Here is a 27,993-nt window from a genome sequence, read left to right on the forward strand (position 1 = left end):
AGGTGGCGCGGAGGAGAAAGACGAGTGACGCCCGGACCCCGCGTCCTCAACCGCGGCCGGGTGCGTGTGGCCCGCTCTCCGGGAGCGAAGGTTCTGGAGCAGGATTTCGGGTGGTTATCTCCGCGAAGGCTTCTCACCTCTTCCCCTGGCCCCTTCAGTGCTTCCCACAGGTATGCCCCTTGTCTGGCTCAGGGGAAGCCGTTATTAGAAGAATCACACATGATCCAAATGGACAGTTCTTCGGCCCCTTGTTAACTAGCTTCGACTGGCAGAAAACTCTAGAGGGGTTCAGGGAAACATATACGCTTCGATATGATTTATAGAATCTCTTACACAAAGTGTCACTAGAGGTCAGAATCCTCTCTGCAATGGTTACTTAGCTGTGTGACCTGGACAACCTCTCTGTGCCTCAGTTTCCAGATCTGTCAAATGGGATTAATGGCATCCAACAAATAGGACTGTTGTGAAGATTAAATCAGAAAATCTGTATGATGCGTTCTGTAGTGTCTAGCACATCCGGGTTCAACAAATGGTGGTGGTGTTATTATTTTTGCAAGTGTAAATATTAAGTTGGATTCTTCTCGAAAAAAACAGAAACTCTAGAATCAGCAACAGATTAGGAAACTTCTAAGAAAGGCTAGTTATTGACAATGAAGTATTGGAAGAGCCTATAAAAGTTATAAACGGTTGATTTGCTACTAGAACGAGACATTTGGCATCAGAGTTGGCCAAAATAGCAGAGTTCCTTTTGTAGTTAAAAGTGCCTTCCTCTCCCTCCCCCAGTATCTCCTACCCTTCTTTCCCCAGTTCTAATCTTGCCACTTTTCCAGATCCAGTACAATGGCCATCTCTGCCTTAGTCCCTTTCTTCCTAAGCTGCCAGGGACCACTCCCTCTTTGAGCTGAGAACCACATTTTCCTCTGTTTAGGGAGTAAATGCAGAGTGACTTTTCTCATAGTGTTACTTAAGTATCAGTGGCTAAACTGAGGACAAAGTACCTAGGAGGAGTGTCTGCTTAGTTTCCCACTGTTTCCAGTGACTAGAACAGTGCTGAGTACCATGATGGACTCTCAATAAACGTTGGTTACGTAGCTGAGTCAGGAGGGAAGAATGTCTTCTAGTTTCTACTCCTTTCTCTTGAGTTAGGTGTGGTTGGTAGCACCGTTGGTGATAATTCTCATTCCCCATCACTGCTGGGAAAGCTACTAATTAAACAAGACAGGCTTTACCAAAACACTCACAAATCATCCCTGGAAACTATACATAAATCCTACCTAAAATTAGTGCTCTTGCAACTGACTCCTATAGGCAAGTATTTATGCCTCATTATCTAGAGTTTGATCTCTGTTTAGTAATGAAGATAATTGTAGCTTCCAGAATGAGAAAAGCTAATGCAAATTTTATTTCTGTTGGATTATTTACTCTCACCTGGAGGCTGTCAAAGGCAATTTCAGGAAAGTATTCCTCTACAAGACATTTATTGTAAGGCTTTGAGAGAAGATGTCAATACGTGTACAATCCAATGCCATAGTATGTCATTCTTGAATTAGTTCCTTCTGAAACTTATGACTCAGTGAGTTGAAGGGACTTGTTGGAAGTCACATCATACAGAGCTAGTTCTCTAGCTCCTGACTTTTTTCTGCTGGCATGAGAGTCAATCTGTTTCATAAATCTCTTTGCACAAGAACAAATGCCATTCCCAATGAAGTGCTGATTGCTTTAAAGTAAATTGAAGTGTTAACAAGATGTGAAAGGTTTAGCTTGCAGGTTTTTCCCACTAAATTGTTGAACATTATGGTAAATGTACTTTTAAGACACGTACTTATAATGCATCAGTTAAAAAAACGTACTTTGTGCAAATAATTAGCTTTAACATCTAGATATATTCAAAATATCTATCTGGGTTATGTTTCCCAGCATACTTTGTTTCACATGTACACACAGGTGATTAGCTTATTAGAATCATCTCTTAGTATTATCTAAAACAAAAATGTTAAATAAAAGTTTTCATAGAGACCAACAAAAACTGGTTATGACAGTCAAGAAGCTTTCTCATAGAATGTTGATTAATAAAGGGTATGTGAAACAGGGAATATAGCCAATATTTTATAATAACTATAAATAGAGCATAGCCTTTAAAATTGTGAATCACTATATGGCACACCTGTAACTTGTATAATATTGTACATAAACTATATCTCAATTTAAAAAACGAAAAAAATAAAGGGTATGTGGATACAGGAAAAACTATGACACATATCTAGGTCAAGGGAGAAGGGCGAAAAGAGGAGGAGTTTGTTTTCTGGTTTAGTTCCACTCATTTGTTCATTTATTCAACATTTAGTTTGTCTCTGTTCACCAAACATTTAATTTGCATTTTATTGTCAATACAAAGATAAGTAATCCAAGAAACAAAAATAGATGCTTATGAAATAGTATAGCTATACCTAACATATAGACTGTTATAAGTGCAGTGGTAGAACTATTGCACGGTATAAAGCAAACGTAGGGAAGAGAGTACCTAACTCATGCTTTGGACCGTGAGGTTGGGGTGGAGTGGTGTGGTGAGCTGATTCTTAAAGGATGAATAGCTGTGAAGGAGACATTGAACCTGTCAGGGCAGAGTAACTCAAAGCATAAAGGCTGTTGGTGAAGAGTCAGGGGTTTCAGATTTATCTGAGAAAAAAGCATTTTTTTTTTCATAACGTTGACACAAACAGGAAAGTCAGAAGTAAAGACTTTTTTGTGTGTGTGAAAATTGAATTTGAGATATTAGAGCAATATCCAATGAGAAAAGTCCAGCAAGTAGTTTGAAATGAGAACATATTTGCAGGTAGATTTAGGAGGCAAAAAGTCGCCTAATTTTCTTTCTTTTCGACTATTCTTTCGCAATACGTTTCTTATTCTCTGCCAACCTGTTAAGTGTTTATGCCTTTTGAGTCCTTTCTATCTTTTCTTCTTACTTGGTACCTAGCACGACTCTGTAGCCACTCCCATTGTGCAGATCCATCACAGCTTTCTCTTCTGAGCTTCTAACATGGGACATTACCATTTGGACATTTCATAGGGACATCAAACTACCATAATAAGTTTGTAGGGATATCAAATTCAGCATACTGACAAAAAAGATTTCCCTATCCCTCTGTACCTCTCCAGCTCAAGCTTGCTACTTCCTCATATGCCTTGTCAACTTGGCCACCCAAGCCAGGAACCTGAGAGTCATCCTCAATTCTCCTTTTTGCATTCTCTCCAATTATTGTACTTAACTTTCCTTTCATTCTCTGTGGCTGTGTTCAGAGTGACTTACACAACCTACATAGCAGCAGTCACACTGTGGTTTATGGTTAGTTCATTCCTGTCTGCTACTTCGATTGTTTTCCTTTCTCAAGATTGTTACTTCTTTAAGAGCAAAGGCCATATCATATTCATAGTGGGCCCAGCCCCTTGTGTCCAGCACATATTAGATGATCAATAAAGATTTGTTAGACACATGTAGAGCACAAACGTACGGACACCAAGAGGGGAAAGTGGGGTGAAGTGGGGTGGTGGGGTGATGAATCGGGAGATTGGGATTGACATATATACACTAATATGTGTAAAATAGATATCTAATAAGAACCTGCTATATAAAAAATAATTAAATTTTAAGAAAAGATAAAGCTACTTTACCTTAAGGGAAAAAAAAAAAAGGTTTGTTGAACCAAGCCCACACGGAAGGAACTAATTACAAGTGGAAAAGGAGAGTTATAGGGGGAAGGTGTTTGAAATATCCACTCTGGATGGATTAATAGTGGATCTGGTCAGAAAATGTTGGTCCGAGATTGTGTGTGTGTGTGTGGGGGGGGAATGCACACACATACATGTGCACATACACACATGCACGTGTGTTGGTGGGTGTTTGTCTGTTTCCCCCAAGGATACTGCAGCCCAAGAGCTGGAGAGGGGTAGCGGACTGTGGGTGTGAGTCAGAGTTTCACAGAAGCCTGGCTGATAATTAAGAGGTCAAAGTGTCTGGGATATAGTATCTCGGGAGTTGAATGTGGCAGGAAGGACATGAACAAGGCAAAGCAGGAGGAGTTCAGGGTCAGGTTGAGAAGAGAGTGTATCACACTAGGAGTGGAGAAATGGGAGAGGATCATCCTTCCCCTTTTTCCTGGAGAAGGAATCACGGTCTTTTTCCATAGAGGCCAAGGCAAGAGGGACATCACAGACACTAGGTGTCAGGATGTTGAAATCTTCATGGATTCTCCAGTTAGCTGGGCCAAGAGCTGCCTCGGCCTTAGGCAGTAAGAGAACAGCACTGGCTGATTTGGGGGGTGGGGCCTCTAACAACAGGGTGGGAAAAGCTTTGCTACCTTTCTGAGCTAGAACTTACAGAGTAATAATCAAGCCCAGTAGACTGCCAGCCCCGTGGTCTAGCACAAAGAAGCCAGCTTATCTTTGGTGAACAGTCACCGCCAACACCCTGCCTGATAGAGAGCCGCATGCAGTGAGTCACAGGCTCTAGCTGAGCTGCTTCCCAGAGGCTCCTCCCCGTGAGTCTGTAGATGAGGACAGACTCCTCAGATGCAAGGTCTCGAACCAAAATGACTTAATGAAATTGTCAGCAGTGTTCACAGACCAGAGAATTAGAGGAAGACACTACAGTTGCAAAATGAGATTTGGCTCAGCAAAGAAAACAGAATTGTCTATCCTTGGGTCTAAGTAGAGTGCTGAACCAACATCGTCAGAAATTTTTTTTCGAAATAAATCATACACTAGTTTTACAAGGTGATGAGGCTATAATAATGCTGAATTGAGGTGTGTACAAAGCAACGATTGTCTAGAAAACCTCAGCAAGGTCTTCATGGCCCATCAGAATGCCTCTCCCTCCTACTGACTAAGGTCTGAAATTCTTTAGCTGAAGGTTCCCTTGGCTGATACATGCATATTCCTGGGAGGGTGGCATGCTAATCTCTTATCGGTTATTTACATCATAACATGACACCACAGATACACCAAGCATGCTCCACCTCAGAGTCCTTGTACTCTCTGTTCCTTTTCCTGAGAAGGTTCTGCTCCAGACATGTACCAGGTTTCCTCACTCTTCACTTTTTTCCCCTCAAATATTACCTTATCAGTGAGATCTTCTCTGACCACCCATATAAAAATTATAATTGTTCCCACCCCCAGGGCTCCCCATCGCCCTTTCCTACTTCATTTTTCTTCTTGGCACATCACAATTTAAAAGACTGTGCATTTACTTATTTATTATCTGTCACCATTCATTAGAATGTAAACTTCATGAGGGCTGGTGTTTTTCTCTATCAATTGCTATGTATTCAGCACCTAAACGGTGCCTGATCCATTGTAGGTCTTCATTATATACTAGTGGAACATGTGAATGAAAGAATAGTGAATATATTGGGTTGGCCAAAAAGTGCCTTTGGTTTTTTAGTAAAAAGAAAACACGTTTTTCATTTTCACCAAGAACTTTATTGAACAACGTATTCACCCTTCTGCCATTTTTCAGGCAACTTCATAATTCCATCTTCCCAAAACTTTCTATCTTTTTGAGCAAAGAACTGTTCCAGGTGCCTTTTACAGTCTTCTAGGGAATTGAAATTTTTTCCATTAAGAGAATTTTGTAAAGACTGAAATAAATGGAAATCCGAAGGTGCAATGTCTGGTGAATATGGCGGATGAATCAGAACTTCCCAGCCAAGCTGTAACAGTTTTTGCCTGGTCATCAAAGAAGCATACGGTCTTGAGTTATTCTGATGGAAGATTATGCATTTTCTGTTGACTAATTCTAGACGCTTTTCATTGAGTGCTGCTTTCAATTGGTGTAAGTGGGAGCAGTACTTGTTGGAACTAATCGTTTGCTTTTCTGGAAGGAGCTCATAATAGAGGACTCCTTTCCAATCCCACCGTACACACAACGTCACCTTCTTTGGATGAAGACCGGCCTTTGGTGTGGTTAGTGGTGGTTTATTTCACTTGCCCCACGATCTCTTCTGTTCCACGTTATTGTACAGTATCCACTTTTCATTGCCCGTCACAGATTGTTTTAAAAATGGAACGTCTTCATCAAGTTTAAGTAGAGAATCGCATGTGGAAGTATGGTCAAGAAGGTTTTTTCGCTTAACTTATATGGAACCCAAACATCAAAGCGATGAACATAACCAAGCTGGTGCAAATGATTTTCAGTGCTTGATTCGGATATTTTGAGTATGTCGGCTATCTCCCACATGGTATAACGTTGATTTTCTCAATTAATATCTTGATTTGATCACTATCAACTTCAACTGGTCTACCCAACGGTAGAGCATCATCCAGTGAGAAATCTCCAGCTCAAAACTTCGCAAACCACTTTTGACACATTCGATCAGTCACAGCACCTTCTCCATATACTGCACAAATCTTCTTTTGCGTTTTGATTGCGTTTTTATCTTTCTTGAAATAATAAAGCATAATATGCCAAAAATGTTGCTTTTTTCTTCCACCTTCAATAATGAAATGGCTACACAAAAATTCACCAATTTTGATAAGTCTTTTTAAATTTTTTATTATTTTTTAATTTTTAAATCAATTAATTGTTTATTTATTTTGCTGTATGCGGGCCTCTCACTGTTGTGGCCTCTCCCGTTGCGGAGCACAGGCTCTGGACGCGCAGGCTCAGCGGCCATGGCTCACGGGCCCAGCCGCTCCGCGGCACGTGGGATCCTCCCGGACTGGGGCACGAACCTGTGTCCCCTGCATCAGCAGGAGGACTCTCAACCACTGCGCCACCAGGGAAGCCCCTTTTTAAATTTTTTTAACGTCTTTATTGGAGTATAATTGCTTTACAATGGTGTGTTAGTTTCTGCCATATAACAAAGTGAATCAAAAAATATGGAACGCTTCACGAATTTGCGGTCATCCTTGCGCAGGGGCCATGCTAATCTTCTCTGTATTGTTACAATTTTAGTATATATGCTGCCAAAGCGAGCACAAGTGTTTTTTTAAATGCACGCTCATATGACAGCTGTCACACACAGTCTAACAAAATTGTTTCAATGAAGTTAAAGACAACCGAGTGCTACTAGAGCCATCTTAGGGAAAAAACCGAGCAAACCTTTTGGCCAACCCAATATTTTCAAGGTTATTTTGGAGGATAGGGGTGTGTGTGTGTGTGTGTGTGTGTGTGTGTGTGTGTGTGTGTGTAAAATGAGGGTAAAGGGGAAAAGAGGAGAGCATTATATTCCTGGAAGGACATGAGTAAATGTCACCAAACTGAGGTGTGGGTGTGCTGGGAGGCCTGCTTCACTGTGGACAAAATCCCCCTACCTCACAATTTTATCACAGATGGGCCTGCTAAGGCTTCCCGAACAGTATAAAGTTTGAGGCGTTTAGAGGCCAGTGGAGAACATTTCTGTGTTCTTTCTCTTTTTCAAGACGCCCTTCCTTACCGCGGGAACAAAGTGTGAAACCAGAAACCATAAACAATATGGAAAATCCCTTTTCCCTCTGGAGGTGAACAAAGTTAGCATTCATTACAATGTTGACTTTATCTCTCCACCTACAGTTTTCTGAAAAAAATTTCAGAATAAATCTCTAGCTTTGATTTCACCCTAGGGTTTGTTTATAGGAATTCTTGGAAAGATAAGGGAAGTAGCAGGGGCTGGGGAAGAGAGGAGGAGAGCTTGGTTGCTAATAGCAGCCCTGGACTGTGTGACAGGACTTGTAGGGCTTACGGGCAGCCCAAGAGTGTTTACTGAGAGTGTCAGACAGAAACCATCATGCTGACCCAAATGTGACTAATGAGCCTAGGGAGATCCACCAAAAAACCCCTCAGAAGACAGAAAAGAATACTGGTTTCTCGGAAGTTACTTCATTCATTTGCACGTAGACAAGTGACATTCTTGCATATCAGGAAAAAGTGAAATAGAAGCGATGCAATGGCTTTGGAGAGCAAAGGTGGAAGTAAAATACTGGCTTTAAAGACCTTTTCAAAATGATCTGACTGATGATTATAAATACTGTAGTAGAGAGAAGCAAAATTTCAAAAATAAATAACAATTTCCATGTTAAAGAAAAAACAAGGATTCAAAGAAATTAACTGATTTTAATTTACTTTCAGAACTAACGTTGTTGGTGGTTTTTAAAAAACTTTTGCACCATGCAAGTCGATGCAGTAGCTTATTAATTATCAAGTTCTGAAATTTGTGATTGATTTACTTGTTAAAATCATTAGAGCACATTTAAAGTTATTCCTTAATGATGTTACTTACTTGCATTTTTGACATCCCCCTTGGGTGGAGAAAGGGTTGATTCCAGCGGGGGAAGCAAATGGAGCCTGAGGGTGAGCTTGTCCATGGGAGGGTGTGAGCTTGTGAATGTCGTTTGTCACACGTACTACACAGAAGAAATATTGGGAACTACTACCCTGCTGAGCAAAAGTTATGATATTGTTATTCTTGAATCCCAAATTTGATATTACAAATGCAAATTACTTCTGTGTAACTTTACTTTTATAGTATAAGCAATTGAAAATCTTTTACTATGATAAATAATAATTTAATTAACTCAGTTACATCTGTACACACCCAGGAAATAGGAGAGTTGAAGCACTCTTTCAGATATCATAAGAAAGAAAATGAAAATGTCCCTGGTAGGGTTTCCCTGGTGGAGCAGTGGTTGAGAGTCCACCTGCCGATGCAGGGGACACGGGTTCGTGCCCCAGTCCGGGAGGATCCCACATGCCGCGGAGTGGCTGTGCTCCGCAGCGGGAGAGGCCACAGCAGTGAGAGGCCCACATACCGCAAAAAAAAAAAAAAAAAAGTCCCAGGTATGTGAGCATTTCAGGAAAGTGTTCTTAAATCCATTTTGCTTGAACTGTACTTTTTTTTTTTTTTTTTTTTTTGCGGTGGACCTAGTTTGAGTTTCATCACCTCGTCTAGTTCCCATTTAGAGATTTTATTAGACAGAAATATGTTCAAACATTATCAAACGAGTTAAGCAAAACTGTGATACAAAAAAGGCAGTGGGAAAAAATTGCTCCTGATAACTTTTTTAGTTTTAACGATCACAGTAACCCTTACCAGCTGGTCTGAGGACATTTGTGGTTAAAGATTTTTTTTAAATCATAGTGTTTATTATGAACATTACTATATGCCTTGAAAGCAGACCTCTTATTTTACAAAGGAATTTGCTAATTTACTATAACATTTTTTTAGGTGGACCTCTCTTAACTTCTACTGAAACAATGTCTGAGTGATTCATACCTTTGGAGAGAGTCACACCCATTTCACGCAGAATCAGCTGCAAAAACGGTAAGTCAGCCAACAAAGACTTCTTGTGACTAACTCTCCTGTGGGTATGAAAGAAGAAGAGAGTGTATCCTCGTACTTCTTGCTTAACTTTAGGATTAGAACATTCATCTGAAGTAATCAGTAAATTTATGACAACTCAACAGGTTAAGCAGAGCAGTATTACAGGGAAAACTTGTTGAACAAAGAAAAATCCATGTGAAGGGTCATATGGAAGAATTGTTTTATGGTTCATAAAAGTGCCATTGTGAGTTTCCATTGTTTGGACCTTGGAATTTTCAATAATAGGAATCTCAAGTCCGTAGAGTATGGTTTATTGTTCTTTATAGCTCGGATTTTCACTTTAGAAGTATGAATAAGCCATCTAAAACCAAAAATTTTGTTTAAATCAGAGGACAATTTTTATTCTAGGCTTCAGGAATAAAAAGATGATGGAATTTCTATGGAACATTTTATTTACTTTTATTTCTTAGAGACTAGATGCATTAGGTCAATTGGTCAGAATGTGAAACCTGAATCTCAGGTGTGATCCGTGGTCCTATATGGACAGATAGGTGCCACATATGTGATTTGACAGGAAAGTGTCTGTGCACTAAACACTCCACCTCCTGACCTATGACCTAATGATAATGAAATTTCACTTTGTTTTTTGAGTCTGCAGATATTTAAGTATTAAAGGTATATACTCCAAGGAGGAGAATAAGTCATTTTCTGTGATTTATACTTTGCTGTGAATTAATTTATCAAACAATTAAAAAACTTATCAACTAGTTATGGTCAGATTTTTAAAGGAAGTAGGAAGTAGTGATTATGAAAACATTAAGCATATCCTATTCTAGAAATAAGGTAATAAAATATGCAAAAGTAAAGACAATTTAACTTCCTTCTATTTTATGTTGGGTCAACTAGCTTTTGTAAATAAAACTTCTTTTCACTTGGCACCATAAATCCTATAGAAACTGGATGTAAATTGTGGTCATTTTCTTTGTACAGTAATTAATGTTCTAGCAGCATTCCCTAACATGCGTATCCTACTGGAGGTTGGGTCAGTAGCATCATTCCTTTTATGCTAATTTGGAAGTAACTACTTTTTTTTGCCCAAAGCCACCTAGCTGCCCTATTTTACTTGGTGGAAATGACATAGTTAGAACTCTTAGGGTAAAAAAGCCTCCCATTCTGTCCTTTTCCAAGGGAGCTCAACTGAAATATTGCAGTCACCTGGTCAAATTCTCATTACTTGTTTGGCTACAAGTCACAATTTGATTTGAATGAATTCACCTCTATTTGCTTGTGTATTCAGAGGAATTTCCAGTGCAGAGTAGAGTAGACAGGACAAGTTCTGTGGTTAGGCAAAAGATTAGTGAAAAAGAAATATTACAGTGGCAGTTTGGAATCACAAGAATAGAATTGACCTAGTTAATTCCTAACTCTACCTTTGATGGACAAGTTACTTTTCTTTTTAAAATTTATTTATTTATTCATTTATTTTTGGCTGCATTGGGTCTTTGTTGCTGCACGCGGGCTTTCTCTAGTTGCGGTGAGTGCGGGCTACTCTTCGTTGTGGTGTACGGACTTCTCATTGCAGTGGCTTCTCTGTTGCGGAGCACAGGCCCTAGGGCGCGCAGGCTTCAGTAGTTGTGGCTCACAGGCTCTAGAGCGCAGGCTCAGTAGTTGTGGCGCACGGGCTTAGTTGCTCCGCGGCATGTGGGATCTTCCCGGACCAGGGCTCGAACCTGTGTCCCCTGCATTGACAGGCGGATTCCTAACCACTGCACCACCAGGGAAGCCCTGGACAAATTACTTTTCAGCCTGTTTGAGCATCTGTAAAACAGGACTTAGGATCGGATAATATAGATGTTTTGAGTTTGTATGGTTTCAGTAGTTTTGTATGTCACCACTCAACTTTTTGAGTTCATTTTAAAGATTGAAAAAATAGTAATAATTATTTTTATTTCAAATCTTTATGAGTGCTGTGTCCCAAGTGCATTCTTGTAACTTCTTTACAGAAACCTCATGAGGTAGGGAATGTTATTATCTCTATAATAATAGTCCAGAGAGGTGCAAAGAGGTAAGTAACTTGCCAAAGACACACAGCTAGTAAATGGTGAAGCTGGGATTTGAACTCAAGTACTTTGTCTCCAAAGCCTGAACTCTTAACCATTTACTTAAAACACGCAATTGAAAAACAAAACAAAGCAAAAATTTCAAGTTTATCTTTCGTTAGTCATTAAAATATAATATACAGTTATTTATTGTTTTGTTTTGTTTTTTGCGGTACGCGGGCCTCTCACTGTTGTGGCCTTTCCCGTTGTGGAGCACAGGCTCCGGACGTGCAGGCTCAGCGGCCACAGCTCACGGGCCCAGCCGCTCCGCGGCATGTGGGATCCTCCTGGACTGGGGCACGAACCCGTATCCCCTGCATCGGCAGGCGGACTCTCAATCACTGCGCCACCAGGGAAGCCCAATATGCAGTTATTTTTGATTGACTAACAGATGGAATGAAATTTAAAAATTTTCTTTTAGGTCCTCCAGTAGTAAGTTTTCATTTTATGCAAACTAGCAGGTTTTCTTTGCCTGACAGCTCACAGTTTCCTATCAAAATATTCAATAACACCTCCTGATTTGTTCTTTCAATGGAGACATCCTTCCCTAGCTAGAGTTGGCAAAGGTGGCAATAGCATGCATTGGCTTGTTCTGGAGGCCCTGGGAGAGTGTTGCATAGAGAAGGTCTTGGATCATCCTGACAGCATATGCCTTTGTTGTTGGTTTGCAATTCAAAAGAATATTCAAAGACCAGCACAAAGAGGACAGTTCCAGGGTCCAAGAAAATGTGTATAGAAAGAGTGGCTAGTTAGAAAATCAACTTAGATTTCAAACATTAGCAGCCATAAAATATCTTCTGAGGAAGAATCCATAGCAGTTTATAACAGTTGAGAGGAAAAGGGAAGATGAAGAAAAATATTGTCAAAATTTATTAGACTAAGGGTTTATTATACATTAAAATTTTTTTTGACATACAAAAAGTTGTACATAATTAATGTATGCAACTTGCTGAGTTTGGAGATAAGTATAAACCTATGAAACCATTACCACAATCTATACCATAAACCTATTTATCACCTTTAAAAGTTTCCTCTTGCCCTTCTGTTTGTTACTGTTATTTTGTGTGTGACGAGAACACTTGAGATAAGACTTACCTCTTAGCAAAATTTTAAGTATACAATACAGTATTTTTAAGTATAGGCTGTATGCTATACATTAGTCTCTAGGACTTATTCATCAGTTACAACCGAAACTTTGTACCTTTGACTAATAGCTCCATTTCTTATTTCACATGTTTTTACTAATCAAAAGTTGTGGGTGTCAGCCCTGGATGAGAATAATTAAAAGTTTGGTCAGGCAAGGCCTCTTCATTGTGTCTTACCTAAAGAAATTTAGGTGATTCTTTTCTTTTTAATCATACATCTAGAGAGTAGACTCCTTGTATTGTGTATATATATATATATATATATATATATATATATATATATATATATATAGAAACTTTGTTTCTGAGAATTAGTGTCTGGTCCATGGGTTGGATGATGGCAAGACACTGCTTCAGCTATACCAAGCTACATAGTTACTGGAGGCAAATATGTATGCATATGTGTGCATATGTGTGCGTGTGTGTGTGTGTGTGTGTGTGTGTGTGTGTGTGTTTCTCCTCCTAGTTAGGACCATACAATCTTATTATCAATACTAGTCAGTAGGACATGGACGCCATGACTAAGTTAATCTCACATTGTGTGTTTAAATACTCATTTTTGGCTTAGTAACAAGGCCTCCTTGCAGGAGTAGAAACCATACCATTATGTCATTTAAATAAATCCAAGATTACCTGATTCTGTATTGCTTTATAATTAAGAAACTTCTTTGCAATCTTCTCTTGATTATGAAAGAATATAAATACTTTCTCTGCCTTCTGAGGAAATGAGGACATATTCTTTCAATATCAATGTTTGGCTTTTATCATAATTTGATGTTCTGTTTTCATACAAAATTTACTGTTGCTAATTTAATAAAAATTCAGCTCACAGAAAACATAAGGAACCGTTTAAAGTTATTATTTTAAAAATACAAGACAAAAACCCAGTTCATAGATACAGAGAACAGACTGGTGGTTGCCAGAGGTAAAGGGTTGGGAGATGGGCAAAATGGGTGAAGGGGATCAAAAGGTACAAACTTCCAGCTATAAAATACATAAGTCCTGGGGATGTAATATACAGCAGGATCACTATAGTTAATAATATTGAACTGCATATTTGAAAGTTGCTAAAATCTTAAATGTCCTCATCGGAAGAAAAGACATTTTTTTGTAGCTATGTGTGGTGACAGATGTTAAATAGACTTATTGTAGTGATCATTTTGCAATATATATAAATATCAAATAAAAAATTTTAAATATAAAGTTATTTTTTATATCTAGACGCACGTCACATAACCTCTTCTAAACAGTGTGCTGTCAAAGTAAGTCTCAGGAGTTTACCGGAAAAGAGATTCCGTGACTTCCAGGTAGCTTGTTTCTGTTATTAAATGTGGAGGAGAACTGCTCACTGTGACCTGAAAAATAAACCCAAGTATTTTTCAAAACAGCAACAAATCATGTATTTACATTCTTTCATCTATCCCTACCTTTTTATCTTTCTATCTCTACCTTTCAATTGTATATATGTATACATATATATGCCTACATTGTACTGCTTCTTTAATCTTTAGAATTATATCTAGATTTATAATCTTTTTATTGTATAACTTTCATTGTTTTCTTTCCAATTTTTCATGTTCTACTCAAGTCAGAGCTGAAAATAAACAGATTATTCTGAGAGAGTAATAAGTATTATTATTGCTGAATAATATAATTCAGTAATATAATATTATTATAATATAATAAATATTATATATTTATTATTATAAATATTTTAGAAGTATATTATAAATAATAATAATTATATATTTATTATAATAAATATATTGAAATATTTTATAAATTATAATAATTATAATAATACAATTAGATTTGTGTCACTTGTATGACTTTGAGGAAGTTACTTTGCTTCTCTTTGTCTCTGTTTTTATGACTGTAATCTCAGGGCTACTGTAAAAAATAAATTAGAATATAACTTTCTTGGCCATCTGGTAGCCCTCACCAATGTCACGCTTTTTCCTGCTCTGGTAACTGCATCCTTTGCACTTTTAGACCATCACTATCTTGAGTTTTAACTACACCTGCATTGTGCTTAGATTTTTTTTTTTTTTTTTTGCATTTGTAAAAAAAAAAAAAAGTCCATGTATAAAAGAAAAAGAAAGCAAAGACACCAACCTGGAATGGCCTATGTCTTGTCATGGAGGGAATTGTAGTGCAGTCTGGATCAGGCAAAGCAGAAGAAAGCTCAGTGTTCTTTGTGGAAAGCGTGTTGTTTCTGGCACCTGGAATTTAAATAATTGTCTTCTTTTCTCATCAGTTATCCCCCTTACATAAAAATGATCTCAGACTGTGCTGTTGAGCAAGTCTTAAATCATGTGATCACGGATTCAGAATTACTCTTTGTAGACTCAGTAAAGGAGTTGAGAAAATGCTGGATTGCTAATAACAAGAAGGAAAGATCCGTAATTTTTACTTAATTGCTAGTTGTTTCTTATTTGCTAGTTGCAGTGAAGCTAGTCAGTTGAATGTACTCCTTTACACTCTTACTTGATTTCTGAAAATTAAGATAGGAGAAACTGATCTTGCTGGTTTTATTCGTTCAACTTTCTGTGAAGAAGAGGAACTGGTGATTTTTTTGGAATTTGCCTGCTTAGCTTTCATTTTCCTGAGATTGATTTGGAAGCCTGAGTTAAGCGATCCACTTTTCTTCACTCAGCATTCACTCTAATCCAGTTTCTGCTCCCCGTACCCCAGGTCCAGGTTGAATTGTCTGCATTTAAGAATGAGGAGGGTCAACCAAAGCAAGATCTGAGTTCTGAAGGGAGTTGTTTTGTGGCATCCCTTTAAAGGAAGACATAAAAATAACAGGCATTTACTGGGAGACAAACTCACCGCAGGGGCTGATGGCTGTCACCAAGGTCATGGTACATTTTTGTCACCATGTTAGGCCGGAAACCTTACTTTCTCTTTACTTCAACTTCTCTCTGAGTCTTCATAGAATGTCAATTTTTTTTGCCTGAGAGACCATTCCAAATTACCAAACAAATAATAAATGAGTTAAATCATCCAGTTAATAAGTTTGCCCTGACCTCGTCCAGCACCTTATCCAGCACCATTTCTACCCGAAGAAGAGATCCTGAGTCCCCCAGTACTTCCTTCCTGCCTGGGAGGATGCAGAAAAAGTATCAGCTAGAAAAACAATGTAGAATACTGATAAAAATGCATGTGCAATCTCTTTTTTACATCATATTTCTTAACAGTTATTAACTGAGAGAGTAGTTCAGCTTTTGCTAAATGGTTAAGGAAGTACTCATAAATTTGTTGCAAAACAGTTTTATTATAACAATGTTTGACCATTAAAGTTTTAGTATATACTGTTTAAAAATTATAATACATTAAGTCAAAAGACAGTTTTTAAAAAGTTTTTCTGTTGAAAACAATTTTTATTTTTAGTGAAGAAATACAGATACATTTTTGCTTTGAATTTCATTTACATGGCAAATCAATTTTAGGTCCTCCTAGACAAGATTGATCTATTTTTATTTTAAAACTCCTTTAATTTCAATTTTTCCCTTATTAGTCTTTACTACTATGTCATAGTTTCCTCTGCAGTTTGACAACGAAGCAAAATTCTCATTTCATAAGTTGGATTTTAAGAGGCAATGTTAAAATACTTTGAGGATCCTGAAAACACATTTGAACTTGGAACAAGGGTTATTCTGATTATTAATTTAATTCTCATGCATAAACAAGAGTCACAAGTCAACTCTGTGTTCTAGATCTCAGAGCAAGACCCCTCTATTGAGAAGAGGCCCCAGTGGTAACAGCAAGGTGACTTCCTCAGGACCTGGCAGGCTGCTCCAAAGGGTCTAGCTCCCCTCACTTCAAGATGGGCACCCTGCAAGCCTTGTTGCCACAGCTGCCTAGTCTTGGAAGAACAGATTGTCTGTGCTTCTCGGGCTGTCTTAACACATGCCTTCCTGGTGGTCATGGCACCAGGAAGAGGGAAGAATGCTAGATGTAAGGACGTTTAGGGGGTTTCTTCCCCCCCCAGGAACCCTCAGGACTGTACACTTCTGGGTTAAAAAAAAAAAAACAACACACTTTATTACTTTGCATTCCATCTAAAAAACAAATATAGGTTTTGAATATGGCAAAAGCCAGGAAGGATTATTTTATATACAATTAGAGATAACAGAGCGTAGAGCCAGACGATGACCTTGTATAGACTCAGTTAAGGACAAAAAAGTTGATAAGAGGTAGGGTGCTCTCTATGGGCTAAAGGCTGAAGACCTTGAATGATCAGAAATGATTTGAAGAACTGCATTGCCATCAGGGTAATACCCCTGAAATGACATATTCTAAGCTGTCGCTTACCTAACATTGTTACGCTCAAGAGTTAAATTGTGGTAGCAGCTTAATTTAAAAGGAGTGATACTTAATAAAATAGAGTTACTGATAATTCCTTTCTGTATCGCTTTTTGACCAGAAACACTGTGTATAATACACATTCACAAATTTCACTATGTGTCATTCTAGTCAGAGGCCTCTTTTGCTTATGAGAAAAGCCATGTTTTGTATTCCCATGAAGTCTGTAGACACAGTTAACAAGATAAACATCACTATAAGTGATATGTAAGTTACAGCTACCTACTGACATTTAAAAAATAAAGAGTAATTTTCAAAGACTATTAACACAGGATTACTGTTACTGAGAAGTGTGTAGGGAAGAGCTTAATGTAAAATATTTTCTTTAGGTAGATCCTTTCAAGGTGATTTAATAAAACACAAAATATTTATACCATACTAAACTTTCCTAAGTTTTCTATGATACTTCTATTTCAAAATTGTCTTATTGTGAGAATATAAGGAATATAGATGCAGCGAGTTTAATGCATAAACCAATACCATTAGCTTGAGCAAAAGATGTACACAGGGTTTCCCAGCACCAAGAAGATAGCAAAAATTCAACTGCAACTACTTCCTTTTTTCCAAGCAGCTCAAAATGCTTTAGCAAAGACCTTATGACCATATCATTATTAATGATATAAGAAAAGGTGAAAGATTCAACAACTGGGGCTCTTGACTCCAAGCACTTAATCCACTAAAACACATGGCATTTGAAGTTTAAAAATTATTAGGAAAATGTCCCACTGAATATGATCTCAAGATTTTTTTGGTAAAACATTAAGATTTACTAGGACTTGAATAGTATTTGAGAAGTAAGAGTGACAACACATCCCGTTTGGGGATATAAACTAGACAATTTAGACTGTAATCATGATCAGTTTATACGAGTAGCAAATAAGTGCCAAATCAGACCAATACTGTGAGATTTGCTATGCTATTTTGAATAATTTGGTTCAAATATCCATATTTGGCCAGTATATAATTCCAGTTCATTCTGGTCACATCAGAAGGGAACAAGGATCTTCTGTACAGATTTTATGACCTGACCCTTGTAGCTCTGCCAGACCATGTAGGTTGCCAGGAACACTGGAAATGGGACAAATCACTCTTTCCGTCACTATTACATTTTATGTGAGAAGTGGATCAAAGACTGCAGTGGAAGGCTGCACGTAGGAACCAGCAGCTGAGCTAGTCTCTATTACCAAATAGCTACCATGCTGCAAAGGGTCAGGGATGGAAACGGCTGGCTGGAGGACAGAGCCAGAAGCAGACAAAGCAGATGCTCCCTGGCTGCCTGGCAAAATCTGGTACCTAACAGATTCTGACTGCTGGACTTGTACGGATTGGCCACAGGATTCAATCCCAGAACCACTCTCTTTGGTGGGTGGCTGAGAGTTTTTGGCTTCATCATCCATCCCAAGGCTTATCTCTGCGAGTTTTTTAAATTTGGAACTGAGTGAGTCCAAGCAGCTGTCATCAAACTCATCAGCAATAAAACTGCAACAACCCAGGGAGCCGATGGGAGAACCAGGGGCACCTGTTCCTTCGTTATCATAGATCAGCAAGCAATCGTTTGCTTCCTGGCCATCGTCTTCCTCGGCACAGGCAAATGCTTTCTAAAGGTGGAGAAAAGTGGAAAAAAATGAATCGTAAGAGACACTCAGTGGAAGAATGTAATATTATACCATTCTTAGAACTCAAGGTTTGATCAAGAATGCGTGATTTAGGTAATCCATAGAAGGGCACCCTCTGTATCAGCAATCTTGTGAGAGCCTGACCCGTAAATAGGGCCTATGCCACACCTCGGAATATTCCAAGAATCCTCATCCTAAACAAACCCTTCCTGCCAGTCTCTCCTCACACACAGTGTCAGCCTTCATCTGCTCTACCAGGCTAGATGCCAGCGCTTGCCATTTCTGATACCGAAACTGTAGGTGAAATCCGTTCTAAAGATGTACCAACCAAGAGGCAAGCAACCTGCCTCCCAAAGTCCTCTCTGTTCTTGCACCCTTGTCCCATTTTGATTCTATGCTTCCTGACACTTCACCTAATCTTGGACCACAGCCCTCGTTCCCCCTTTTATGTTTGGGTCATTAATTCAATGGTTCTTCAACATTTTTGGACATGGACTCCTTGACAATGTGAAGAATACTCTAACCCTCTCAGAAAAATGTTTGCAGATGTATTCTGACATACTTCATGGTATTGGAAATAGAAAATAAGCTGCTTTGTATTCCTAAAGAGGATGCTGCTGATCTGAAATGCAAAAGGTTTTGCTTTCTGTTGTTATTCCAGTTGGAGGAATGAGGTGCCATATTCTCTCATCTTATGTCTACCGGCCCCTCCTCCCTTTTGACCAGTAGCCGGATTTTGGCAGCCATCTTAGGTTATCTGTATTATTTTACAAGGAGCCTCTACGTTTTTTGCTTGTATTTCACCAAGCTGCAAACAAACGAACTGTAAAACTGAAGTAGAGTCAAGTAGAAAGATCTCTAATGTAAACAAGGTAACAAAGCCACAAAGTTTTCCACCAAATTACCTGAGAAAAGTAGGAGTCTAGGAAGTTCATGTTTATTGCCCCTTCACCATAGTCCATGTTGGTTCCTTCCATGGAATGCCTTGTTCTCATTGTTCCGGACTGTCCTGCGGAACAGTTGCTAAGTCCAGCGGCTGCTCCGAATTCTGCAGCGGCTCCAGATCCTGCAGCTGCTCCAAGCCTGGTGGTCACTTCCATTCCCGAAGCTCCTTCCATCACCATCCCTCCAGTGTATGTATTTGTAAAAACTTCTAAAAACAGGAGAAAATTCGATAACATCTCATGCTGTGATTTGTTTTGTTTTGTTTTGTTTTTCCTGGTCTTTGATATCCGTGAGCAGTTGCCAAGTAAAGCAAGTATGTGGGAGAAAATACAATTTTATGACTCGAGGTTATAAGAACATCCCGCAGTCTGTTATGTGAGAGTAACAGAGGAGGTGAGGATGTAACAGAGGATATTAGCAGATGAAATAGCTCTGAAAACATGCTAATTGAAAAAATATACAAAGGAAATAGATTTTCAGTGACAACGGCCAGAAATGGAAAAGTAAAAACAGAATATTCAGCACACAGCAATGGAAAGCTTCTAATGTAATGCTTGTTTGTTTTCAGGAAAAAAGAAATTATAATTAAGCTGTCATATTGGCTCAATATGGAAACCAAAGAGGAAACATACATAATGTAATCATGCAAATTAGCAGATGCTAATTTGGTGTCTTGGTGCTTAATGAAAATTTAATAAGCTGTGACTATTTTGCCTGTTACTTTTACATTGCATTTTCATGGAAAGCTATTTTTTCTAGAGAATTCTGAATATAGTTTTTGCTATGTAATTATAATGGGAGAAGCAGGTAAGGATTAAGGATTAAGGTAGCTGATAAAGACAGTTACCTTTTTTGGGGAGATCTTATGCGGACTTTTCAGGCTGGACATTTAAAAACAATCTATTGCTAAGCATGGAATTAAGAAAAAATTGAATATTAGGCATTAGGTCTTACGGTTCTAGTTTACACCTTAGTTGTAGCGTTGAGATAAGATGAATAAAATAGTCATTTGGTAAACCAAAGAAATAAATAATTTCACCTATATGACAAATAAGCGATCCTTGTCCCATTATGATTAAATATAAGAATTGGTAATTGAACTCAAATCAGGATCCTGTTAGCTCTGGGGAAGGAAGAAGGGCAACAAGACCTAGGATGTGCACACATGAGACTTTAACTGCAAATATTACTAATGTTGATAGGCAAAGTTGGGTGGTGAGTACGTAGTGTTTGTTATATTTTCCTTTACTTTTCTATATGTGTGAAATCTTTGCTTATTAAAAAATTAATAATTGACCCCCTGAGAGTTCTACTTCAGTTTATTAAACTTTGGAAAAGTATAACAAATCTTCAGCTAGTAAAAAATGGTGACATCAGTGGACAAATGAACTTATTGAAGCCAGAGCTAGGTCACAGAATTGACTGATATACTAACAGTAAACCATTTCATTGAAACCCTATTTCAGGGGTAACATCTCTCAGTATGTGCACAAATATGCAAATTATTAAGAAAAGAATTTAGAACATTTCTTATCTTTCAATATTCCTTATTTAACCCATTATTGCTTTCAAAATTAAATTTTATGTTCACTTACCAGAATTTTCCATGAAATCAACTCCATTGGCAGTTATAGGTGGCACATAGATATTTGCGATTTCCTACAAACCACATGCAAAAAATAAATACATTTAAAAATTACCCAGATTTCACCAATATAAGTAAGATATGCAAATGGAGACATTACAAGAATTCCAAATTCTTCCAGGAGTAACCATTTTTATGATTTGACATCTGAAGAGCTAAGATCCTAAAAGGCTCCATTCATTTTAGTACTGACTCTCATGGGTCCTTGAGGGTCAGGAGTATCATTTTTATACCCCATTACCTCTTTATCTATATGAATATAAATCGAATTTTGTTCTGTATGATTGAAATAAATGTTTTACAAAGTGTATCCTCACTTTGTCTTCAGGTTGGGCTCCTTCAATTCCCCACGGACGAATTGTTCCTTCTGAACCATCAGGCACTGGCATGAATCCAGCCGTCACTCCCCCGATAGGACCGGTCCCAAAGTAACAGGTCAGCAGCAGAAGGGGGGCCACTAGTATATAGGAAAACAAAATATCAGAACATTTGAATCACTTGGAAACAATTTGACATGGCAATTGCCAGAAACATTACAAAGAAAATACAATATTTTTTAACGCTTATGGATAATCTAATAGAAAGCAAAATTCGTTTCTACAAAGTAAAATTTAGCAAATTGAGCATACTAAAATTTCACATGATTATGAAACTGAAGGCGACAGATCAGATTATTCTTGAGACACGTATATTGTTTTCTTAAAATAGGCACTGTTCAATGAATGATAAAGGTGGCCATTCAGTTCCTCAATCATTTTCCGTAATATATATTTTTTTATTATTGCACTTATTTGTACATGTTGAGGCTATGTATATGGTGTCAAGTGAATACACACCTGAAGAGTCAAGATTTTAGGTGGGCATTATAGTGATTTGGTAATCTGGTCTCCAGTGATCTCTTAGAGAATAGCCATTAACTTGCAAACTCCCTCAGCAACTAGAGTGATGATCTAATATCATTGCACTCTTAATTGTGACTTAGGAATTCGTAGCTCGGAGGGGCCTTCCTGCCTGGGTAATTACCATTCTTTCTGTGTGTATCAGTCACATCTTAGCAATAAAGATTAACATCATTCTCAGGCTAATGGGCCAAGAGAGAAAGGAGGCACTTCTCAGCCTAGGTAGTCAGTGACCCCACCTCCACCTTTGGCCTGCTGAGGCCACCTGAATCCTAATGTTTGAATTCTGTTCACTTACTGGCAGCTTAGTGAGAGATTTAAGAGTATATAGCCTCTGGAGTCAGACTTCTAGGGTTTGAGTTTTGGTTCCACCATTCACCAGCTGGACAAATTATGTCATCTTTTCTTGCCTCCATTAACTGATCCAAAGAATGGGAGAATATATAATATCTACCTCATAGATTGTTGTGAGGATTAAATGAGTTAATACAGATAAAGGATGGTACTGAGTGCCATGAGGACTTGCCAGTATTGTTTGGATGGGCTACATCAGTTGTACAAATTAGGTCAGTTTTATATATTTTATATATACATAAATGAAAAAAATTAGGCCAAGTATATAAAATAAAATAAGTTGGACATAATACATTTTCTCAAAATTTAACATAATGTTCATATAAGTGATACTTCTAAAGGTTTTCTTTGCTTATTGCCATTCTTAATTCTATGACTTTGTTAAATGTGTGGGAAGGGTCGAATATTATAAATGGACAAATTAGTTTTGAAAAGTAATGAATATATATCTGTATGGTCAGTATTTTTAGGTGGCCATAGTAGTCTTTTAGAAACCTTGTTTATCATTGTGTGTGCAATATGTATTAGGTTTTTACATATGCATCCAGAGAAAGTTCTGTCCTGCACAAAATTCAAGATACGACATTTTGCAAATGGTGATATTTCACATGAAGCAAATGTGATTGTTGGAATAACGGAGTATATGACCTCTGACTGCCATCCTGAGCCACAATCCCAAATGTACAGTAGCCTAGAGGATATATGCATACCTCAAAATTCAACATTTCAAAATCAGACTTATCATTGCCACCCTACTTATCTGTGCTTCCTCTGATATTTTCAATTTCAGTTAATGGTTTCAGTAGCAGCCAAATTCAGTGGTGCCTGTGGACTTCTGTTCCACTCTTCCTATCTGTCTCCAGATCCTCTCCATGTACCCGCATCGTGCCTTGCACATCAATCCTTTCCTTTCCAGTCTTATGCCATGGCTCAAAACCTGGCCTCCATCATCCCTTGTGAACTATTACAATAATCTCCTAACTGTTCTTTCCTTTTTAATTTATAGTACACACTGTGCCAATGTTATCTTTCTAAAATGCAAATATGATCATGTTAGTCTTTTATTCAAATACTCTCAGCAACCTTCCTTTCCATGTGTGTGTAAGCTCTTTCAAACTAGTCCCAAAGCGTTCTCCAGTTTCATCTCCTTCACTCTCCACAATTTCCCCTTGCTTTAACCTCCCAAGGCTGTGTGCTTCCTAAAACCTGCCAAGCATTTTCTGGCTTTGGCTCACGCTGTTACCCTTTGGAAACACCTTTCCCTCTTTTTGTACTTGCTATAGCCTACTCATTTTCCAAGGCTCAAATGGATGATTCCCCTGAGTCTGTGAAACCTCTGCAATATTCCTTAGTGTTCACTTTTATTTTATATTATATTATTATATATATTACAGCTTTATCATGGTATATGTTTTCCATAGAGTTAGACATGAATGAATCTACTACTACATGAAAACCAGAATCAAGTTCCCTTTCTTGGGAACTTGATTGATCTTGATTGAACTTGATTGATCTATATAAAGACTCATATATAGGTACTTGAAAAATTTTTGGTTTTGAAATTGACTAGTCATGACATTGGAAAACTGAAACTCTGAGTGTCAGTTTCAGCTATTAAATGAAATGATGCATGGTAACTTTAGAATAGTAAACACTTAAGGGGAAAGAGGAAGGAGAATATATGGCATGTGTAGGAGGCCACTAAATGTGTGGATAGCAATTTATTTCTTTTTTTTTTAAAGAGGTCTGAATAAATATGGCAAATATTAATGTCTGTTAAGTCTGAGTTGTGGTTATATTTGTGCTTGTCATGGCAATTTTCTGTTCTTTGTGGTTTAAGAATATCTCATAAATTAAAAAAAATTAAATTAAGAGGTTGAATAATCATTTTAACTCTAAGTGTCTATGATTCTATAATAAATTAGGGAAGTGACTGTGAATTTATCAAGGATTTCTTTTATTTACACTATAAGAATTTGCCATGAAGTTCTTTTTTTTTTTTTTTTTTTTTGCGGTCCGCGGGCCTCTCACTCTTGTGGCCTCTCCCGCTGCGGAGCACGGGCTCCGAACGCGCAGGCTCAGCGGCCATGGCTCACGGGCCCACCCGCTCCGCGGCATGCGGGATCTTCCCGGACCGGGGCACAAACCCGCGTCCCCTGCATCGGCAGGCGGACTCTCAACCACTGCGCCACCAGGGAAGCCCGAAGTTCTTTTAAATAGAGACTTGTTGCATTCAAAATACTAATTGATTCACACGATTTTAAGTGTAACTTTTTGAAACCTACCTATTAAAAGAATAAATTTTAGTTTTATTGAAAAATAATACATGTATGTAATTTCCCTCAATGTGTTCAATAAACTTAATATATTAAGTATGAGAGCCTTACAGGAGTATATTTTCAGGTAGAAAGCTATTCTGAGGAAATTATAGATTAAGCAATAACTTCTCAGAGTCTGTGATATATTTATGTGCATCGTAAAGCTCAAGGCTTATGATATCTTATATATTTTCCCTAAATTTATTTGGTCAGGGTTCTATTTTATTTTAGAATTTCATGAGATTTGTATACAAAGAAGACATTTTAGAAAGTGCCACACTCATCGATAAAGTCATTATTCTGACCATGAACATCATGGCCAGTGTGTAGACTATTCATGCTTCATTTTTTTCCTTCTTGAGTCTCTCGTGTTGTTTTCTATATGTCTAACATATACGACTTGCTTCTCTGTATTATAAATACAGATTGTTGGCAGGTGACGTGTTAGCTTTAAACATTTCTGATTTTTCCTGAAAATGCCATTTCCGATGCTTCCTGAAAATACCATTTCCCCTCAGCTTTGCCTCTAAAACAACTGCGGAGATGCATTGTCCATGCAGCGGGAAGGCCTCTGCATGTGCTGACACCCAGTGCAAGCAGGATGATGCTGCAGCATACTCACACAGCAGCAGCAGAAGACCGAGGAACAGTAGGCCGATGGCGGCAGGCCCCAGCCTCCCAGGCTTCTCTTTAATAGGGGGCTCAGGGGCTCTGGTCGGGCTCGAAGTTCTACAGATGTTATTGTCATCACACTGACAGACTTCCAGAGTCAAGTTCTCCGGGGTCTTACACCATATGCCCTCGCTGTCCTTGACGACCAGGGAGATGCTGTACACCCCGGGAGATACCGGCTCCGTGCTTTTTAGGGTTGCAGAGGTGTCTGAAGGGAAACAACCAAATGAATCAGCAGTAGAACAAAGCGTATCTTGCTCCTTGTTCTGAAAACTATGTTGTTTTTTTTTTTCTTTTTGGTGAACAGAACCAGAGTTGCCATAGACACCACTGTTACAAATAGTAGGGTGAGGCTTGAGCAGATACGAGGGCTTTCGGAGATCAGTGGGTGTATGGGGCTGTACTTCCTCCTGTCCTCCTGTCTGCCCCAGATGGGCCCATTATTCTCCCCCGTGAAAACTCAGTCCTGTATTTTTCCTGCGGTACGCAGGCCTCTCACTGTTGTGGCCTCTCCCATTGCAGAGCACAGGCTCCAGATGCGCAGGCTCAGCGGCCATGGCTCACGGGCCCAGCCGCTCCGCAGCATGTGGGATCCTCCCGGACCAGGGCACGAACCCGCGTCCCCTGCATTGGCAGGTGGACTCTCAAACACTGCGCCACCAGGGAAGCCCCTCGGTCCTATCTTGATTTTCCCCCAAAAGAGGAGGGGAGATGGGCATCATTTAAATCCCAGACCTCCTTCTTCTGGGACTTAACCACTCTTCTGTACGTCTGCACCAACCCCTGGACCCCTGGTGTAGACCTCTGAATGTAGCCCTTCCGCCTCACTCCATGCTTTGGTGCCTGACTTATCAAGACTGAGTTTCTGCTTTGGCTGCTGCTACTTCAGCTGCTCCTGTCAGTACTCGTCCCATGAGCCTAATGCCAGTTGTATGGGATTCCCTGTGGTGAAGGCCTGTTGCTTCTCTGACTCATGAGCAATGATCATTCTCCATTCTTCATTGCTATGCTATCCCTTCCTAAGTGGGCTCCAGCAGCAGCTCTCATAAGCTGTAGGGTTGTATCCCTTGAATCATTCTTGACCCCATCATGCCCCTTGACATTGTGCCCGATCCACCTCGTCCAACCACTGCTGCCTTGCCTACCCTCACCCACACAGGTGTGTCTAGTGCCAGGTCCTGTCTCTCTATGATGTTTCTTTTGTAGCCTTTTCACTGGACATGTGTCTGGTAAACCCATTCAGCTACATGCACAGTTTGGAGCTAGATCCCTACACCAGGATCAGCAAGACCCCAGGAAAGAAGGCCACGGAGGACAAGATGCCTTTGGTGACTCTAGCAATGTCAGATCCCTATGACTAGGGTACCACAGAGTAAGCACATTCATGAAAGGAAGCAAGATTAGTTCAGAAAAGAGCTACAGATAAGTGAGTTCATTTACAGAGGCTTTGAAGTGGCCTGCTGGTCATTATAAAATCCTCAAAGGGAGAAGATTCTTATTGTCTAATGGCTTTTTCTGTGAGACTCCTGGAAAACAGAGGAAATGTGAAATTAGCATGATAAAGGTTAAGAGAAAAGGAAGGATGGATTAGCTCTTGCCCATTGGCTAATAGGTTTACAAATTTCAGTCCACCATGCTCTCAAGATTCCTGACTAGTGACCCACTAGTGACAGCCTTGAGCAGGCTGACCCCTCCAGCACTTCATGTCTGTTGACAGCCTGCAGACATGAAGGCTGTATTTAGAAGCCTAAACAGCTCTGCAGTAAAATAGGTGCCTGACTCTAATCTTTTTATTTTTTGGGGGGCGCCGTGGAGGTACAGATAAAAATATAAAGATATCCAAAAATTGGAGTCCACATGAAAAGCAGAAAATATTAAATAGTGCTAATATTATATCATCCCTTTTCTTTCCTGAAGAGAGAAGAAATTCATGAGGCTAGGACCTCATCTTCATTACAAAGAATTTTAAAAACTACTCTTGGAAAGGAACTGCTCCCAAATGAACTCTCTCTTAACCTTCTGGAAATATAAAGAAGCAGCAACTTTCATTTGTGGAAGCAGCTTTACAAGTAAGTACTCACCATCAAGTTTTGTGATCTTCCACTCTGGCACTTTTGTAGTTTGCTTGTCCTGTGAAAATGTGTAGGAGCCAGTATATTTATCGTTGTCCAGTAATATAGCTTTGACAACCACGGAGAGTGATGAACTACAGGCTGTTTTCTTTTCCAGGACAATTTTTGGACAGTTTTCATTAAAACCAGGTAGTTGGACATATATGGTGCCTGTAGCAGTTTCACCTGTATTTTCTATAAGAGTGACATTTTAGAGTTAGAGAAATGTACACAAGTTGTACAAAAAATAACTAAATAAATAAACCTTTAAAATTTCTCTCACATGCAGCCAGATTAGTGTATCTACTCATGAGAAATTGTATTCGTTATTCCCACAGGTAAAAAGATGTCACCCAATTTCCACACCTTGTTGAGAGCAAATTTAAATTTATCAACTTGGCAGATGTCTTGATTAGAAGCATGGCTATTAATTTAATATGCTTGGAACCAAGACCTATAAGGTGATTACAAATGAAATCAACATAAAAATAATAGTTTTCTTAAATGTATCCTACTGCACGAGCCCAT

At 38.8% G+C, this 27,993-nt stretch overlaps 1 protein-coding gene, 1 long non-coding RNA gene and 1 other non-coding gene across 3 annotated transcripts in view; 1 reads left to right on the forward strand and 2 right to left on the reverse strand.

Moving 5' to 3' along the window:
- Positions 1–3: 3 nt before the first annotated feature.
- Positions 4–27,984, forward strand: LOC116739278. Its single transcript, XR_004345510.1, has 5 exons — positions 4–170; positions 9,198–9,293; positions 21,440–21,546; positions 27,272–27,423; positions 27,804–27,984. It is a non-coding gene; the product is annotated as an uncharacterized LOC116739278 (long non-coding RNA).
- On the reverse strand, positions 6,868–6,973 carry LOC116739376. Its single transcript, XR_004345555.1, has one exon. It is a non-coding gene; the product is annotated as a U6 spliceosomal RNA (small nuclear RNA).
- Positions 17,841–27,993, reverse strand: part of DSG3 (desmoglein 3) — a 28,987-nt gene continuing 18,834 nt past the window's right edge. The window contains 6 exon segments of the mRNA XM_032603565.1: positions 17,841–18,503; positions 19,427–19,674; positions 21,062–21,125; positions 21,429–21,568; positions 25,305–25,562; positions 27,436–27,660. Coding sequence (XP_032459456.1) covers positions 17,886–18,503; positions 19,427–19,674; positions 21,062–21,125; positions 21,429–21,568; positions 25,305–25,562; positions 27,436–27,660 — 1,553 coding nt within the window. The 3' untranslated portion in view covers positions 17,841–17,885.

This window comes from Phocoena sinus, chromosome 14, assembly GCF_008692025.1.
Source record: "Phocoena sinus isolate mPhoSin1 chromosome 14, mPhoSin1.pri, whole genome shotgun sequence".
Taxonomy (NCBI): Eukaryota; Metazoa; Chordata; class Mammalia; order Artiodactyla; family Phocoenidae; genus Phocoena; species Phocoena sinus.